Source organism: Lepidochelys kempii, chromosome 20 (genome assembly GCF_965140265.1).
Source record: "Lepidochelys kempii isolate rLepKem1 chromosome 20, rLepKem1.hap2, whole genome shotgun sequence".
NCBI classification, from domain to species: Eukaryota; Metazoa; Chordata; order Testudines; family Cheloniidae; genus Lepidochelys; species Lepidochelys kempii.
The window spans coordinates 18,355,404-18,374,298 of record NC_133275.1 but is presented as its reverse complement, the minus strand read 5'-3'; the positions used below and the strand labels follow the sequence as shown (position 1 = coordinate 18,374,298).

Here is an 18,895-nt window from a genome sequence, read left to right as displayed (position 1 = left end):
CAGATTCACCACCAACTGCGGCTCCAGCCTTGGCCCCCTGACCCCTGTATACGTCATCGTCCTGTGCAGCTGCGTCCCTGCTCCTGGACCCAGCTCTGGGGAGGCGGACAAGGGTAAGGGGGGGGCATGACCCTCAAAAGTGTGGGGACCACTGATCTATGCATATCCTGCTGCAACAAATCAAACTAGCTCTATAAACCTCATCCTTCGACACCAGGTGAGCTCACTGGCCCATCCTTAGCTCACTCGCCAATGGCCCATCTACCCCACCTCCTCCCATACCTGATCACTCAGACCAGTCTGTACTTGTGTATTACTCAGGCTTTATTTCCAGCCAGGCCCCTCGTACAAACGTTCAGTGTCAAACTACCCCAGCAAGCAGCTTGCCTGCCCCGTCTGGGGCTCGGAGATGGCCTGGGCAGGGCTGTGTTGCTCCTCAGGTGTCCTTTCTGCAGGCCGAGCGCCCGCGGGATTCCCGATTCCCTCCGCACCGTAAATGAAGGCTCTTTCACCAACCCTGGGGCATGTGTGTGTCAATATCGTTATCCCCAGACGGGGGGAGTTGGGGAACAGGGAGGCGACGGGAGATTCTCACAGTGAGTCGGGGCAGATCTGGGAATGGGACCCAGGAGTCCTGGGCACTAGCCACAAGACCATTATTTCCCCGTTTGTCCCAACCTTTCTCCCATCTATTGTATTCTCCCCTGATCCCCTCTTCCCCAAGAGCCAGGCTCCCCCTCTCTCCTTCCTCTGGACCCCGCCACCCCCAGCGGCCCTCTCCTGTCACAACCTGGGCGCCCCCTGGGGGTGGAATGGGCTGGCCCCCTCTACCCTGCAAGGCAGCAGTGGAGCTGGGGGAGCCATGGTCATCCTACATCCTTACTAGTAGCCAGGAGGAGGAGCTCAGTGGGCCTGCAGCCCAGCTCCCAGAGTCGCTGCAGCTGGCGCAGGGGCAAACATGGGACTGTCACTCCAGCTGAGTGACGCCTGGCAGGTGCCTGTGTCCCCCAGCCCCTCCCTGTCGAGAGGCGGCTGGCACAGAGCCCCGAGGGTCAGCAAAACCTGGCATTGCACCATCGGCCTGCAGACAGGCAGCACTGCCCTGTGCTTAGCACAGAGGCCTGGGAGCTGGGTTTTATTCCTGGGTGAGTCCCCTCCCCCTCCATGCCTCAGTTTCCCCTGTTGTGAAATTAGGGAGACGGGGGATTTGTGAGGGCAGAGTATTATCGTAAACTCCAGGGTCTTGCTGAGCAAGACCCTTCCATAACCCACTCCCAGATATAAGGAGAAAGGCCCAACCCTTTAGTGTCTGGTGACAGCTGGGCAGGGGGTGCTCATGGTGCCCCATGGTCTCCTAGAGGAGGCACCTGACAGGTGGTACCATCGCAAGCCATCTGGTGTTCCCAGGCGGTAGCCGGTCTCAACCCACTCTAAGGTCTGCGGGGAATAGTAGAGTCTGAATCTGACATCCCAATGCCACTATTTGGCCCCTGCCCCGCTCCCAATGGCCAAGATCTGCACCCTCCATTAAGAGCTTTGAGGGACAGTGTGGGCTAGTGGTTAGTGCACTGGACTGGGACTCAGGAGACCCAGGTTCTATTCTTGGCTCTGCTGGGTGACCTTCGGCAAGTCACTTTGCCACTCAGTGCCTCAGTTTCCCCGCACACATATTGGATGTTACTGTGAGCTCTTTGGGGCAGGGAGCATTTGGTCCTGCTTCCAGCATGTAAACAACATAGCCCAGAGCCAGGCAGCTTGTGAGCAACAGCCCCTGAAATGTCACAGCCCAGGGAGGGCTAGGACAGTGTGCATGGAAGGTGTATACCTATGTGTGTGGCTGGGGTGTATGCCCATCAGTGGCTGATGGCATATGCCCTGTGTGTGTATGTGTCTTGGAGGAGGGTGTGTGTCTGGTCTGTATGCCTGCAGGGGGAGAAGAGGTGCATGCCCATTGGGAGGGGGTAAGATATAATGGGATGCATGTCCATGAAGGGGATGGGGGTAACTTGGGGGCTGCACACCTACCCTTCCATGTGGGGCAGGCATGACGGTGGGAGGGCTGTGCTCCCAGCCTGGGGGCATGGCCAAAGCACACTGCATTATGGGTATTCCCTGCCTCCCGGGGCCCATGGGAGCAGAGTGTAAAATTCGAATCTGGCCCAGGTGGGGGTGGTCGGCCTGGCAGCTTGAGGCCATGCAGCAGCAGGGCACAGGCCAGCCCTGTTTATATCCAGCACAGGTAATAGCTGGGGTGATACGAGCATGGCGCCGTCCCTGCCCCCAGAGCTCCTCTCCCTCCGTCAGCGCCAACCAGAGGCCTAAGGAGCATTCCCAGGCACCGTGGCCCAGTGCCGGGCGAGGACAGGGGGGCAGTACCCCTTGCCAGCTCAGCATACCCCCGCCGGCAACTCGGCTCCCAGGGTCTGGAGCCGCTGGCGGGCGCACTCAGCCGTCAGCCGGGCCTCGGGATCGGGGTCCCAGCAGTCCTCCAGCAGCTCCCGCAGGCAGATGAAGACCTAGGGGAGAGGGGTCTCTCAGGGTGCAGGTGGCTCCAGACCCCAGGCTGGCTGAGGTGTCGCCCTGAGAGAGAACCTACTGCAGCAGAGACAAGACCTCCACCCTCACCCTGTGCACCTGTGGGGCTCAGGTCAGGGGTGTAAAACCCCCAGGGAATATAATAAAATCTTGGGGGTCGCCAAAGGGTCTCACTACGTAGATGTATTTACTGCTGGCCCTTTAAACCAGCAGCAGAGCTAGTTGCGTCCTTCCTCCCCTCCACTACTCCCTCATCCCTTCCCACTAGTGTCCCCCTTCCCCCCAAACCCCTTTACCTGGCCTGTCCCCTTCCAGGATTCGGGGATGGATGGCCTCCTCCTCTCCTCCACGGCCAGTCTCCTCAGCTCCCCATATGTGGGACTGCCGCCCAGCTCTGCCTCGTAGGCCAGCAGGAAGGGAGGGACCCCGCAGCCTGGGGGAGGAGAGAGTGGGACATGTGGGGGTCAAATGGTTGTGACTTCCATCCAGCCCAGCCCCTAAGATGACCCGGGTACCAGCGACTGGCTCTGTGTGTGGGCGTGTGTCACCCTAAAGTGGCCAGCAGAGCGGATAAAAGCCCAACTACTGCTGTTGGCTAACGGGGATTCCCCTTGGACCCAAGAGATCTGATTCCTGGCACACTCAGGCTGCACTGGCAGCACAGAGGGGCCTTCCAGTGGGGATATGTGGCCCCCTGGAGAATCCCCCCCCATGCAGTGGGCTCCCCAGTTGGTGTGGACTTGGCATGACCACGTAAGGCTCTGCTCCCAGCCCCAGTGCAGGGGGTGGAGTAGGGCATGGCCAAAGCACACTGCATTATGGGTATTCCCTACCTCCCGGGGCCCATGGGAGCAGAGTGTAAGTTAGAGCATCTATGGTTACCATATGTCCGTATTTTCCCGGACATGTATTTTCCCGGACATTTTCCCGGATTTTGGTTTTTAAATCGCCGTCCAGGACGAATTTTTAAATATCTAAAAACATCTGGGATTTTGCCATTATTATTTTTCCCCAAAGAAGAGTTGATCATTCGAGAAAGAAAGTGAATGTTGATCACTGGAGAGAATGCCTGCTTTTTCCCCCTAGCTCCCAGCGCTTGTGCTGCGAAACGGCTGTTTGGCGCGGCTGGGAGGGAGGGGGGGGAACGCAGCGCGCTCAGGAGAGGAGGCGAGGCCGGGGTGGGGATTTGGGGAAGAGGTCCAATGGGGCAGGGAGGGGGTGGAGTTGGGGTGCGGACTTTGGGGAAAGGGTTGGAATGGGGGCAGGGAAGAGGCAGGGAAGGGGTGGAGTTGGGGCAGGACCAGGGCAGGGGAGCACGAGCAAATTCCACCCCCCCCCCCCCCCGGAGTGTCCTCTTTTTTGAATGTTGAAATATGGTAACCCTAGAGCATCCCTGAGGCTGCTCGACACCAGGAGTGTGGGACTGGGCCCAGAATACAGGAAGTACAAACTTGTTCCTGCCCAGCCCAGGAAGGGGGTAAATGAGAATCAGCCCCCTTGGATCTGAAGTGTCTCTGGCCCCAGGGCCCCCTCCCTCCTGGGCAGACTGGCTCACTGCTCCCAGAAACCAGCCTGTAAGCAATGCCCCTTTTCCCCTTCCCACCCCCTGCCGGGGGCAGGTATCCTGCCCAGGGGCTGAGCTCCCAGACACCTCCCCTGGGCAGGGACCACTGTGCAGTGCAGACAGCCCAGTTCCGGGTGCGGATGTGCCTGTGTGAAAATTTGGGTGATATTTCTCCAAACCTCCACCAGGTGGCAGAGTTTCCAGCACTTTATTTGTCTGTGCTGCCACCACACAGACAGGGGGAGGCTCTTGATTTGATGGTGCATGGGGGGTGGCGGGGGGTGGGGGGGCAGAGAAATTCTTGGTTTGAGGCTTTCTAGGGGCTGATCCTGCAGCACAGTCCACAGGGATGGGGGCTGCATACATCAGCACGGCCATGGCTGAGGCGGGGGGGGGGGGGGGGGATCAGCTGAGCAATAGTTAAGCTGGGGGCCATACAGGAGTGGCATGAGGAGCCATGGGGTGCAGGAAGGGACTAGCTGGGTGGGACCTCCCAGTGCTCGGGATGTTTAAAGCCAGGCAGGACAGAGGCCTGGGGGATGGGCTCTAGGCCTGGATCCTGCCTGGCACGGCCCAGCTGGGGTCCAGGGGGTCACGCCCAGCACCGAGCCCTACAGCTGCTCACCTGGGGAGAGCATCGAGCATCTCATCAGGATCTCCCAGAGCACCAGGGCCAGGGAGTAGATGTCGGCCTGCTTCAGCGCGCGGCCCCAATCCTGCAGGTCCAGGCTGTCGTCCAGGATCTCAGGGGCCATGTACCGCTGGGTCCCTGCCTGGGATCAGGCAGGAAGGTCAACGCCAGCTGCCGACCACTAGCCGCTCACATGCCACGTGAGGGTGAGCTTGCCCACGCTAGTGCAACCGTTTGCATGTGCCAGGGCCGAGGCTCCCAGGCATGTACCCGTGAATGGGGCTGATTCATATGGGGCTCCCAGCCTCCCCCCAAACAGCTTCCTTTCCAGGGGCTCTCCTACCTCGCCCCCCTACCTCAATGTTCAATCACGTTCTGGCACGCTCACGTGTGATCACACACATCCCCCGCATGCGCTCATATACCGGGGAGCTCAGACTCCCCCGGCCTCCCCCCTCGCTCCCCCCATTAAAACTTCCCCTCTCTGCCCTAGATGTGTGTGTGGGGGGGGGTTATCACAGACACACCCCACCCCAGCTCTCCAGCTGGACCCACTGTCCAGTTCTCTGAGCCTTGAGCACAAGTGCTGCTGCACACACACACACACACACACACATTTGCTACCTTCCTGATAGCAGCTTCCATGCGGCCCCCGCCCCATTGCTCCAGGTGCGCGGGCAGCGCCGTGGCCAGGCCGAAGTCCCCGATGGCGCAGCTCCGGTCCTCCCGCACCAGCACATTCTGGCTGCTCAGGTCCCGGTGCGCCACGCTGGGTTTGTGCAGGCCTGGCACCAAGGAGACACGGGTTAGGAAGGGTCCAGCTGTGTGTGTGGGCCGGGGGGGAGGAAGGGGGTGGAGGAGCCACTGTGCTTCTCAGTGCCAACAGAGAGCAAGAAGGGTCAAATCCCGGCCCCCACCCCCGGGATAGGCATGGAGAATGGGACATTGCAGAGACCCCACCAGCCTGGCTCATGGGCCTGGTGCAATGGACGGGCTGGTGGGGGCATGGCGGACCCTTGGCTGTGATTGGCTAGTAGAGGAAAGGGCTGCTGGGCCATGTGTCCTATCCCCACCTCCCAGCTCCTAGGCTCCCCCTTGAGGATGGGCAAACTCGCCGCGCCGAGGCGGTGGGTGGGGCTAACTCGCCACATTGAGGCCGGCTGGGCACCAGGAGTGCGGGGAAAAGGGGATCACAGCTGTGTCCACAGCCCTGGGGCTCGGGCAGGGCAAAGTGTTGCCCCAGGAGCCTGCTGCTCCCCCTGCAGGGTTCCAGGAGCCAGGGCGGCTCTCACCGTTGTGCCAGAGCTCCTCGTGCAGGAAGGCCAGCCCCCGGGCCAGCGACAGGGCCAGTCTGACGGTGCCGTCCCAGGCGCTGATATGCTGGCTCAGGAAGAGTCTTAGGGAGCCCTGAGGGCAGACAGAGCCCGGCTCAGTCGGACCCCAGGCCAGAATCACAGGGGCCCATCGGGTGCAGGCCTGGCCCCGTGCGCTCTGCTTACCAGGACCCCATTCAGTCTGGCTGTGAAACCCCAAGTGGGGAGGCGGGTCCCCAGTCCTTCCCCGGCTGGATCCATCCCCCCGTCAGGGAACGACGGGGCCTCCAGCCCTTTCCCCGGAGATGATTCCCTGCCTGGATCCATCCCCCATCAGGAAGAGTTTTCTGACTACACTAAATTCCCTCTCTCCATATCTGAGCACAAGCAGAATCCCGAGCAAAATCCCCTCCCTGCCTGTGCACATGCAGTCACTCAGTCCCCATGCAGTCCTGCACATGCCCAGCAGAGGGCAGTGGCACCCACCCGCCCCCCATGCCCAGGGCTGGCCGTGGGGCGAGCACTCACCGCCGGGTAGAGCTGCAGCACCAGCAGGCTCCCCTGATCCCCACGCACCCCTCCTCGCCCAGCTGCCAGGAGCCGGGCCACGTTCTCGTGGTTCATCAGGGGCAGGCTGTGCACGGACCACTCGGCTGCAAAGTGCTGGAAGCAGGCGTCAGGGAAGGCCTTGATCGCGACGGGTGTCTGGTGCAGGGTGCCCTGCCACACCACGGAGAAGCGCCCGTCCTGGAGCACCTGCGGGGGACAAAGACAGATAGGGTGACACGCTGACCTGTCTCTCAGCTCCCTGGAATGGAGAGGGGAGCACAGAACCTAGTCTTATCCTAGGTAAGGCATTTTTGCGGGGAAGGTCACAGCACTGGTGTCCCAGCTGGGCACTGCTGCGGGGAAGCTTGCAGCATTGTGGAGTCCATGGCTGGGCACTGCTGCAGGGAAGCTCACAGCACTGGAGTCCATGGCTGGGCACTGCTGCAGAGAAGCTCGCAGCACTGGAGTCCATGGCTGGGCACTGCTGCGGGGAAGCTCGCAGCACTGGAGTCCATGGCTGGGCACTGCTGCGGGGAAGCTCGCAGCACTGGAGTCCATGGCTGGGCACTGCTGCGGGGAAGCTCGCAGCACTGGAGTCCATGGCTGGGCACTACTGCAGGGTGGATAAAATTTATTTTATTTTGTTTAACTCCCATGGGAGTTAGGTTCCTAACCTTTGAAAATACTTCTAGACACCTATTTGAATCTTTAGGTGCCTAAATACCTTTGAAAGTCTCCATAGTGACCATAAACAATCCTTCAGTTTACTAACGACAGATCGTTCTCCCACTGTTGAATAAGCCAGTTAGTTTCTAATGCAAAATGTGTTTGGCTAAACTTACAGTTTTGGCCCCTTAAGTATCCAGGGCATTTAAGGAGTTTTATTTCACTAATCAAAACGTTTTAAAATGCTGGTTTTGTGCATTTTTACTGGAATGCCAATTTCCATCCAGCTGCAGCTTGAGACAAATCACAAGTAAACAATCATTTGCTAGCAAATAAGAAATGTGTCCTTGGCCTTTTCTGAACATAATCAAAAATGTCAAATTTAAGATTCTCACGAAATAAATGCTAAGCGACGTAACTGCTTAAATAAATGTGTATAGACATAATGTGTCCTCCGGTTAGCAAAGAGAAGGACCAAATTTAGAGAACAGGTTATATTTAGTAGCGAATCAACATGTTTGAATGGTTACCCACCAATGAGAACGAACTGTTAGGAAAAGAAGTAAAAAATACAAATGCAAAATGCAATTAAAATCAGTGATTTAAGTCAAGGTTTCCTGCTTGTTGATTTAAATCAAGATTAAAATCCGGGATTTAAACCAGTCCACCCTGAAGCTTGAAGCACTGGAGACCCTGCCTGGCACTGCTGCGAGGAAGCTTGCAGCGCTGGAGCCACAACCTGGCACTGCCCTGGGGAAGCTCGCAGCGCTGGAGTCCCCGCCTGGCACTGCCAGCACAAACACCTGCTTGCATGGGCCAAGACTGATCCACCTCTTCCCTAAGCTCAACAGGGACATGCCGGGCGACACATGCTCTCCCCCTGCAGAACCAGCCTGCAACTTGCACAGACAGAGGTGAGACCGAGGCAAAGGCCAGTCCGTGCTGTCAACCCCAACGCAGCCACCAAGTGAGACCTGGAGGAACTGGAGTGCTGGCAGCTCCTGGCTGGGAGGTTCCCTCTCACGGCTGGAATGGGGGTCCATGGTGACTTTGGTCAGCTCCCTGCTCTCCTCCTGGCGCAGCAGCACTGCACAGACCTTCACCTTTCTCAGCACTGTGGAGAGAAAGTGAGAGATTTCCCCCTGCAGTAACACAGGGGCTCCTCTGGGGCGGTGACACTGGGACTGGGCCAAAGGCCCAACTGTGGTGCAGTGCCCTGGGACTAAACACAGAGCTGCAGGGCCCACGGGCTGCTCAGCAGAGAGAGAGAGAGAATGTGTGTGGGTTTGAGTCACCAATCAACCCACAGCGTGTGTGTGTGTGTGTGTGTGTAGACAGACGGGGTGAGCCATATACTAACCCAGTATGTGTGTGTGTGTAGAGAGAGAGAGACAGACTGTCTGTGTACAGACAGACAGACAGTGTATACACAGATAGTGTGGGGGTGTGTGTGTGTGAGTCAGACACGAACACAGAGTGTGTGTGTGTGTGTGTGTGTGTGTGTGGACAGAGAGAGAGACAGATGGTTTGTGCATAGATAGACAGTGTGGGTGTGTATGTTTGTGTGTCATACACCAACTCAGTTTGTATGTGTGTATATAGAGAGACAAACAGACTGTGTGTTTAGAGAGAGACAGACTGTGTATACAGACATCCAGACTCTGAGTGTGTGTGCATGTGTGTAGAGAGAGAGACGGACTATGTATACAGCCAGCCAGCCAGACAAACTGTGTGTGCGCGCGTAGGTGTAACTCGTACACTAACCCAGTTTGCGTGTGTAGAGAGACAGACTGTGTGTGTGTTTAGACACCCAGATGCGTGTGTGTGTGTGTGTGTGTGTAGAGACAGACTGTGCATACAGACCACGTGTGTGTGTGTGTGTGTACAGAGAGACAGACTGTCTGTGGAGACAGACCCGGTGCGTGTGTGTGAATTGTAAACCAACCCAGCGCGTGCGTGTGTCCGGCTGGGCGTGTACCTACGTGTGAAGCAGAGGCAGGGATTGAGGGGGAGGGGGAGGGAGTCTAATAAATACTAAGAACCCCCCCAGCACCCCAAGCCCTGTGATCTTAACAGGTCGCTTGAGCTGAAGGGAGTTCCCCCCTGGGGCTGTCGGTGTTGGGCCTTGTACAGAATTCAGGCTGCGCCCACTAGAAGGCAACCTGCGTCCAGCCTGTCCATGGGCAATTAACTGGCTTTGTGTCCCTGGCCAGGGCGCTCCCTGCTGGCTGGGACCAGGGACCACAGCTGCATTACGGAGCCACTCCTTCCCTCACACCACTGGGGCCCGGGCTAATGGGGCCCAGGTTCCATGACTGGGACAACCAGGAGACCCGTGATGGGGGGCAGGGGGTGGCAGGACGGCTTGATCCGGTGCATCTAAAACCCCATATTCCCCGTTGGGCCGAGGGCCTGGAGGAGCTGGGGGCGCGGGGGCCATACCCAGGAAGGCCAGACAGCCGAGGAAGAGCAGCAGAGGGCAGGCCACAGCGATCCAGATGGTGCCCGTCGGAGCAGACCCAGCCGAGGCTGCGGAAAAGGCCGAGAGAGGCAGAGGCCGAACTGAGAATCCAGCCCCAGGCACGGCCCGTGGGCAGCGGGCGACGGGGCCCGGGGTCAGATGAGGAGGACGCCCGGGATACCGCTCCTGCTGGGGCGTTGGGATCCAGCCGTCACCTGGCTGCCCCCTAAGGTGCTCCCCCCTGCACCAGGCCCACCCCTGTGCTAAACGTCCCTGGGGGCAACCGCTCCCGGCTGGATCTGTCCCAGCCTGTCCCCCAGGGAGCGATTCCTCATCCGGATGCTGCCTGTCGGGGTGCCCACCACCCCTAATGTTCAGCCTAAGTGACACTTTTCTTAATCAGCTCCCATGACCCTCCCTCCCCCACCTCCGTCTCCTCGGGGCCCAGTGGCCACCTTTCCCTTCTAGCCACTAGCCAGTCCCCTCCTGGAGCAGAGAGGCATAGACTGGACAGGGGCTGTCAGAGCCCCTCACATCTGGCCCTCGCTCCCCGACCCGCCCACGGGATGCTCCTCTGCTCGAGTTTTAATTAAACTCCAGAAGAAAGGACGGCTTCCCCCCCCCTCCTCTCAGCTGCCAACATTCCTGTATCCTCCCTCTGCTGCAGCCCATCAAAGCCGGTTTTGGGGGGGGCGGGGGGAGCTGGGTCGCAGCACTACAAAGCTAGGTGGGGGGGACCCAATCCAGCCTCAGGCATGCTGTTAAAGGAGCAGGGCAGTCAGATCCTGGGCCCAGCCAATTCCAGCTAGGCATCCTTACTGGCAGATGCCAAGATAGTCCTCTTGCAGGGAGTGGGGTCTAGTGGTCAGAGCAGGGGTCTGGGAGTCAGGACTCCTGGGTTCTATTGTTAGCTTGGGGAAGGGAGTTGGGTCTAGTGGTCAGTGCACGGGAGCTGCATCTCAGGGCAAGGCACAGAGGGCTCGTCCCATCCCTTTCTCTCCTGCCCAGTGAGCCTGTCTGCGGCTAAGTGCTTCCTCCTGCTGCAGGAATGAAGGAACCGGAGATGAGAGGGAAGCAGCGGGATGGAGGGGTGCAGGGAGAGCAGAGGGAATTACCCCTCCTCTGCTGCTCTGTGACACCCCTCCACTGCCACTTTGCCCCCGCTGCACCCTGCTGCCCTGTGCTGGGGCCCCAGAGGTCCCCGACCCCCGTTCCCCACACAGGCCCCACGAGATATAATGCACTGGAATCAGACTGACCCTGGCTACAGCATCAGGGGCCAGAGCTTGCTCCCTGGTCTCTCCCCAGCCCTGAGTGCTCTCACTGGGGAGCCAGGCAGAGGCTCAGCCAGGGGTCCAGCATGGGGCCCTCATACCTGATCAGGGCAAACCTAGGCCAGGAGCCCACACAAGAGGGTCAGGGATTGGTACCATAGGAGCAGCCCATTGGGTGCCACCCAGGGCACAGCCCCAGGGCAAAACTCCCTTCCATGTGCTGAGCCCTCTGGGTCAGCCCCCCCATCCATAGCCACCCCATCCCACAGCCCACAGCCTGGGTCCAGATAGCCAGGGATAGAGTAAGAATCAGGATGTGAACCCCCACTCCCCTCCTCTAACTATTATACACCACTCCCCCCCACCCCCCTCAGAGCTGGGCATGGAACCCAGGAGTCCTGGCTCCCCATCCCCCGGCTCTAACCCACTAAACCGCACTCCTCCCCCAAGCTGGGTACAGAACCCAGACATCCTGGCTCCCCGCACTAGACCCCACTCCCCACAGGAAGGCCAGCAGCCCCACATGGCAGCTGCTCGGTGGGACGTGTCGTGGGCAGCATTGCTGGGTTGGACTCAGTCCCGCCAGCCCAACCTGGTCCCGTGTGAGCGCTGGGTTCGCCTGCCTCCCAGCTGCTTATCAGGGTGACTCAGAGCTCTGGTGCTCGTACTCCCCTGCCTGGCTCGCCTCCCCAAGGTCTGTGGGGCAGCGTCCAGGCAAGAGCATCCAGATAGCCGGGGTCTCCCCCAGGACTGCGCACCTGCTGCGGGGCGGGGAGAGGAGAGCCCGGCCTTCATGGGTCTGGCTGGGGGGGTGGTTACACACTGACTGCCCCATGCTAAACAGGGTCCTTCTCCCAGCCTGCGGGAGGGGGGTTTTGCAGAGGGGATGGAGAGAGGAGACTGGGATGGGGGCACTTTTGGGAGGGGAACAGGGCCAGACATGGGGGGAGGAGGGCAAAGGGGAGGCATGGAACAGACATGACAGGAAGGGAAAGGGCAATTATTTATGCTTTATCTTGTGTCCTCAATTTTTTCTCGACACGTCCCCCCCACGACCTCAGACATCTCCCTCCCCCAGCTCCGCCAGTGCCCCTCAATCCTGACCCGCAGCCCCCTGCTAACCCCAGCCTGGGGGTTCCCCAGCCCTGCCAGTGCCCCTAAATCCCAACACGCCCCCCTCCTCCCGCTACCTCAGACATCTCCCTCCCCCAGCTCTGCCAGTGCCCCTCAATCCTGACCCGCAGCCCCCTGCTAAGACCACCCTGGGCCCCCCTAGCTCTGGGGGCATGTTCCCCGGCGACACTTCCTCACCTTGCGGCGCTGCAGGGGCCCCAAGCCAGCTGACGTTGGCATTGCAGAGGTCGGAGTGGCACAGACAGCGCTGAAGGATGGCCCCCATGGTGTGGATGGGGCTGGTTTTGCAGGCTGGGGAGTCGCAGCCATCTCGGTCGCTGCCCCAGCAACCTGGTCTCCCGCAGAGAGACAGACAGACAGACAGCCGTCAGGGAACTGAGCCCCCCCAGCCTCATCTCTTCTACCCCCCACCCCAGCACAACTCCCTCCCCATGCAGTGCCCTCAGGCATAGTGTCCGCCATGTGGGTGCCCAAGCCCTGACCCTGCAGCCACCTGGGGATGGGAGAGACCTTCCCCCTCGCTGGCCCGAGCCAGCCGCAGCCCAATTGGACATGGGGGGGGGGGTTGCTGTCGGAGCAGGGGGCAGCTACTGCATGGGTAGCAGACAGGCCTTTCCCTCCATGGGGAGTTGCAGGAGCAATAAACCCACCCGCCTCTTTTAGACTCACTTTTCACAGACACTTGGGAAGTGGCTCACCCAAGAGCGCACAAAAGGTAGATCCAGGGATAGAACTCAGGAGTCCTGGCTCCCAGCCCCCCCCTGCTCAAACCACTAGATCCCACTTCCCTGAGAGAACCAGGGATAAAACCCAGGAGTCCAGACTCCCAGCCTCCCCTGTTCAAACCACTAGACTCTTCTCCCCTGGGAGAGCGAGGGATAGAACCCAGGAGTCCTGACTCCCAGCCCTGAGAGAGAGCCAGTCCCAACACTCTAGCCACCAGCCCCCACTCCCTTCCCAGAGCAGAAATAGAACCCAGGCATCCTGCCTTCTTAGGGTAACCAGACGTCCCAATATTAGGGGCTTTGTCTTATATAGGCAACTATCCCCACCCCCACACCAAAGTAAAAGTGTCCCCATTTTTCATACTTGCTGTCTGGTCACCCTATGCCCCACCCCCACCCCATCACTTCAGCAGCCCCTCACCTTGCATCACTGCCTGGAGCCTGCCGTGGCTTTGGTTCCAGATCCCGAAGCAGCACTGGCTGGAGTTGCAGAGGATGGTGCTGCTCTCGGTGCCCCCCAGGACATGCCCCCGGTGCCGCATGGAGCCCTGCAGGTTGTGGGGGTGCTCATAGAAGACGCAGCTCCGGTTCCAGCTCAGGGTGCCTGGAGAGACACAGGAGGCTCAGCTGGGTGGGTGCAGGACATACACCCGCTCTCTCCCTCCCGCCCACTCCCCAGGGGCAGCAGCCTGGCCCTCTGCCTGTCTCCCCCCGCCTGTGCACTAGGAGAGCACGGGGGGGGGGGCGCCACCCTGCCCCGTACCCGGCAGCCCCAGGCTCAGCCAGAGGCACAGCCCCCGAAGCAGGCGGGGGGCCCGGGGATGCATGGTCGCCCCATCCATCCAGTGGTCCTTCTTCCAGCACCTGGAGCGTGCCTGTGAGCCCAGCCGGCCCTCCCCCAGGGCCCAGCACAGGTGGGAAGGACTTGGCTGGCTTCGCGCGTGGGATGGGGCCGAGACGCTGTCAACGGCCAGAGGAAGCAAAAGGAGCGCAGGGAAGGAGGGTGGCGCTCCCTGGTGCCCTGCTCTGATCCTGCCCCCACCCTGAGACTCAGCCCCCATGGGCCCTGCTCCCCACCTTGGCCCCTGGCCTGCAGGCTGGTGCTCAGTCCCAAGCCCAGCGTATCCTGCTGGGTTCTGTATCAGTGACTCTTGCCTGCTCAGAGCCTGCTGGGAGCTGGGCAGCAATTTCAGTGCCCAGGGCCCCCATCTGGAAGCAAACAGCTCCAAGGCCCGTTCCCAGCCCAGAGCCTTCCTCATAAAGCCCAGTCTCCATTTATAATCAGAGTCCAGGGGTCAGGTACATACACTGGGCTCCGTGTCCCTAGCCCCAGCAGAAGGCCCTCAGATGCAGTACCAATGCCAGCTGGAGTAATTATCCTGCCTCCCTAAATACACCCCTCACCCCACTGAGCTGCAGCTGGATTGTGCTAACTACCTCCGTGGATCAGGGCCTGAACTTCTGTGTGGTTGTTAACAGCTGCCGTGCCCCACCCCAGAGGCAGCTGCAATTCAGCAATTGTTGGCAAAAACATTTCCCAGGGAAAAGGGCTGCATCAAAGCTGCTCAAAAGAGCGACCCCCTGCTTTTTGCCAGCGTAGTAGCATCACCACCAGCCTGAGCTTCAGGGTAGTGCGGGCTCCTATGCCCACTTACAGACAAGGAGGTAACGGTATTGCTCTCCCCAAAGGTGTAAAACTCAAGAGCCAGATCCTGTCACAGGCTGGCTGGCCTGTAGGGGGCATCAAGGTCTGGTGACAGATCAGCTACCCTCCCAGCTGATCATATGGCCCTGTTCAGTTATTAGACCCAGCTGGAAAGAGATCATAAAAACATAAGAACGCCCATACTGGGTCAGACCAAAGGTCCACCTAGCCCAGTATCCTGTCTGCCAGGTGCCCCAGAGGGAATGAACAGAGCAGGTCATTGTCAAGTGATCCATCCCCTCGCCCATTCCCAGCTTCTGGCAAACAGAGGCTAGGGACACCATCCCTGCCTATCCGGACTAATAGCCATTTATTGACCTATCCTCCATGAACTTATCTAGTTCTTTTTTGAACCCTGTTATGGTCTTGGCCTTCAGAGCATCCTCTGGCAAGGAGTTCCACAGGTTGACTATGTGTTGTGTGAAAAAATACTTCCTTTTGTTTGTTTTAAACCTGCAGCCTATTAATTTCATTTGGTGACCCCTTGTTCTTGTGTTGAGGAGTAAATAACACTTCCTTATTTACTTTCTCCTCACCAGTCATGATTTTATAGACCTCTATCCTATCCCCCCTTAGTCATCTCTTTTCCAAGCTGAAAAGTCCCAGTCTTATTCATCTCTCCTCATATGGAAGGCATTAATCATACCCTTAATCATTTTTGTTGCCCTTTTTTGAACCTTTTCCAATTCCAATATATCTTGTTTGAGATGGGGCGACCACATCTGCACACAGTATTCAAGATGTGGGCGTACCATGGATTTATATAGAGGCAACATGACATTTTCTGTCTTAATATCTATCCCTTTCTTAATGATTCCCAACATTCTGTTCGCTTTTTTGACTGTCGCTGCACATTGAGTGGATGTTTTGAGAAAACTCTCCACAATGACTCCAAGATCTCTTTCTCGAGTGGTAACAGCTAATTTAGACCCCATCATTTTATATGTATAGTTGGGATTATGCTTTGCAATGTGCATTTCTTTGCATTTATCGACATTGAATTTCATCTGCCATTTAGTTGCCCAGTCACACAGTTTTGTAAGCGCCTTTTGTAGCTCTTTGCAGCCTGCTTGGGACTTAACTATCTTGAGTAGTTTTGTATCATCTGCAAATGTTGCCCATTGTCTACCCCTTTTTCCAGATCATTTATGAATATGTTGAATAGGACTGGTCCCAGAACAAACCCCTGGGGGATCCCACTATTTACCACTATCCATTCTGAGAATTGACCATGTATTCCTACCCTTTGTTTCCTACCTTTTAACCAGCTACCAATCCATGAGAGGACCTTCCTTCTTATCCCATGACAGCTTACTTTGCTTAAGAGCCTTTGGTGAGGGAACTTGTCAAAAGCTTTCTGAAAATCTAAATACACTATATCCACTGGATCCCCTTGTCCACATGCTTGTTGACCCACTCAAAGAATTCTAGTAGATTGGTGAGGCATGATTTTCCTTTACTAAAACCATGTTGGCTTTTCCCCAACAAATTATGTTCATCTATGTGTCCGACAATTTTGTTCGTTGCTATAGTTTCAACCAATTTGCCTGGTACTGAAATCAGGTTTATTGGCCTGTAATTGGCCTTCTGGCCCAAGGCTCTGAAGCAGGAGTGGGGCAGGGGCAGTAGCCCAGGGTGGGCCAAGGAGCTGTTTTGTGGTTGAGGTTTTGCCAGAGTTTTCTGTCTGGAGAATAAAATTGTGCTGGATGCAACAGACTCTTTCCTGCTCTAGGGAGTCAGGCCAGCAGCCTACAGGCAGCCTCCCTCCTTCTCCCTCACCCCCCAAATCATTGCACTGGCTTTTGAGTTCTCAGTCCCCTCCCCCATGTGTCAGGGGCAGCACACTGGTGAGAATGTTTGCTCCTTGCTGGGGACAGTGCACTCTACTACCTTCCCGCAGTGCTCCTGATTGGCTGTTCTTCCGAAAAGGCAGGCAAGTGGGGAAGGGCAGCCAATCAGAAGGGGTATCCCATTCCCCCCCCCTCATCCACCCCAGCAAGGCTGAAATTCACAAGGGTAGCAGTGACTTGTGGAAATGTTGTGAGATTTGGCAACCCTGCAGGAGAGCTGTGTTGTGGGGCTGGTATGTACAACATGGCACCCACCACCATGGTGTCTGGGCAGCTCCCAGTCTTTAATGTTTTTAGCCTCAGCATGCCCCAGTGAGGCAGGGCAGTGCTGTTATCCCCATTGTACAGCAGGAGAATTGAGGCACAGAGAGGCTAAGTGACTGCCCCAGGGTCACACTGGAAATCTGTGGTGGAGCAGGGAATTGAAGCTGGATCTCTTGGTACCTCAGAAGAGTTTTTACCTTCCTTTCTCTGCAGCTTAAAATGGGAATCATCCGGGCACCTGTCAGCTAATCAATTCCCTGCACTGCTCTGAGGGCCAGGTCCCTGCTCAGATCAAGAACATTTCACCCACTCCACCCCAGAGGCAGGAGAGCCTGACAGTAACCACCAGGCAGCCCTCCCTCACCCTAGCCCTCCTCATCCACACTGGGCCCAGCATCTTTAACCCAGGGTCAGGCCTGTGCTGACCAGAGCTAGAGGCTGGAAACACCAAGGAGCCCTCAACATTTGGAACCATATAGGGGCAGCAGAACTAAGGGGTAGCTATTCATGTGGGTCAGGCCCTAAGAGTTAGTGCTAGCTAGTGGTCAGCACAAGCCCCATGGGATGGGAATGAGGCTTGCTTGAGCAGGGAATATAGAAATCAGGACTCCTGGGTTCTGTTCCCAACTGCCCTTTCCTTGCTGAGTAAGCTCAAGGCAACCGCCTCTGTCTCTATTTCCACAGCTAGACAAAGACGGATATTATTGACTCAGCTCTCATCAAGAGGTTTCAGGAGGGATAATCAACCTAAAGCCCCCGCCTCTTTGAGCAGAAACTTGCTGTAACTAAAAGTAGCATAGAAGGAAGGTTGCAGGAAGGGGCAGTTTTTGTTTTCCCCACATTGTTTACTTCACACATTTCATATTACTTGGTTCACCGTCCCTTTCCTCTGTGTGATTCCTTGGTAACAATACTATGGAGAGGTTCTTCAGAATGGTGTGACTTAAGTTGTTGGTGCCCCTTTAAATAGTAGCAATGCGTAGCTCTTACATATTGTAATCAGTAGATCTCATGGAAGGAAGTTAATGAATGTTTGTAAAAGAGATCACAATCAATGAGCTTGGAGATCATGGCATGAAATTTTCAAAAGAACTTAAGTGTACACATACCTAGGAATAAAAGCCCCACAACTCAGCCACGGCTGGCCCGGGTCAGTTGCCTCAAGCTCACGGGGTCTGTGGCTACAAGGCTAAAAATTGCTGTGTAGGCATTTGGGCTCGAGCCAGAGCTCTGGGACTCTCCCCCCTCAAAGGGTCCCAAAGCTGGGGCTTGAGGCTGGATGTCTTACACTGTAATTTTTCAAGCCCCTGAGTCCAAGCCCTGTGAGCCTGAGCCAGCTATGGCTTCTTTATCCCTGTCTAGACATACCCTAAGTGACTTAGGTGCTGTGGGACATTCTATCCCATGGCCAAGAGACATTACAGAGGGTCAAAACATTAGTACATTGGAGGGAGAGGGGGCAGCTTAGACTGGGACTCAGGAGACCTGGGTCTATTCCCAGCTCTGCCACTGGCCTGATGGGCAAGTCACTATCTGTATAGATTCCCCTTTGCCAAGTGCTTTAACAGATAGCAGGCCCACGCTGCAGTCTCTGGGATAAAACCTCCAAGGAAATCTCCAGTAGGCAGTATGAGCAAATAACCACATGAATACTGTGTCTGGTTCTGGTCGCCCATCTCACCAAAGAATATAGTGGAACTGGAAAAGGTTCAGAGAAGGGGAACAAAGACCATCAAGGGTATGGAATGGCTTCTGTATGAGAGACAAAAGATCAGAGCTGTTCAGCTTAGAGAAGAGACGACCAAGGAGTGATATAATAGAGGTCTATAAAATCATGAATGGAGTGTAATTTACCCTTCCCCACAACACAAAAATCAGGGGTCACCCAATGCAATTAATAGGTAGCAGGTTTTATACAAAACAAGAGGAAGTACTTTTTCACGCCACACTCAGTTAACCTGTGGAACTCATTGCCATGGGATATTGTGATGGCCAAAAGTATAACAGGGTTCAGAAAAGAACTAGGTAAGTTCATGGAAGATAGCCATTATTGGATCTATCAGCCAAGATGGACAGGGACTGGAACTTCATGCTCAGGGTGATGCTAAACCTCTTGACTGCCAGAAAACAGCACTGGAAGACAGGGGTGGATCACTCCAAAATTGCCCTGTTCTGTACTTTCCCCCTGAAGCTCTGGTACCGGCCACTATTGGAAGACCGAATA

At 56.8% G+C, this 18,895-nt stretch overlaps 1 protein-coding gene across 1 annotated transcript; it reads right to left on the bottom strand.

Annotated features, from left to right (window-relative positions):
• Window positions 1-319: 319 nt before the first annotated feature.
• On the bottom strand, window positions 320-13,913 carry AMHR2 (anti-Mullerian hormone receptor type 2). The gene is made up of 11 exons (XM_073318551.1): window positions 13,616-13,913; window positions 13,274-13,456; window positions 12,305-12,457; window positions 9,701-9,787; window positions 8,233-8,372; window positions 6,572-6,799; window positions 6,023-6,137; window positions 5,355-5,515; window positions 4,725-4,872; window positions 2,832-2,968; window positions 320-2,516 (listed from the first exon to the last, which is right to left on the bottom strand). Exons 1-11 carry the CDS (start codon window positions 13,911-13,913, stop codon window positions 2,388-2,390), a joined length of 1,779 nt encoding a protein of 592 aa, XP_073174652.1. The 3' UTR covers window positions 320-2,387.
• Window positions 13,914-18,895: the final 4,982 nt, after the last annotated feature.

Coding starts and splice junctions, on each gene's coding strand:
- AMHR2 (XM_073318551.1), bottom strand. CDS start 13,913: ATGGGGGCTGAGTCTCAGGGTGGGGGCAGGATCAGAGCAGGGCACCAG. Junction 13,457..13,615: donor GCTGAGCCTGGGGCTGCCGG/GTACGGGGCAGG, acceptor GTGTCTCTCCAG/GCACCCTGAGCTGGAACCGG. Junction 2,517..2,831: donor CCTGGAAGGGGACAGGCCAG/GTAAAGGGGTTT, acceptor CCTCTCCCCTAG/GTCTTCATCTGCCTGCGGGA.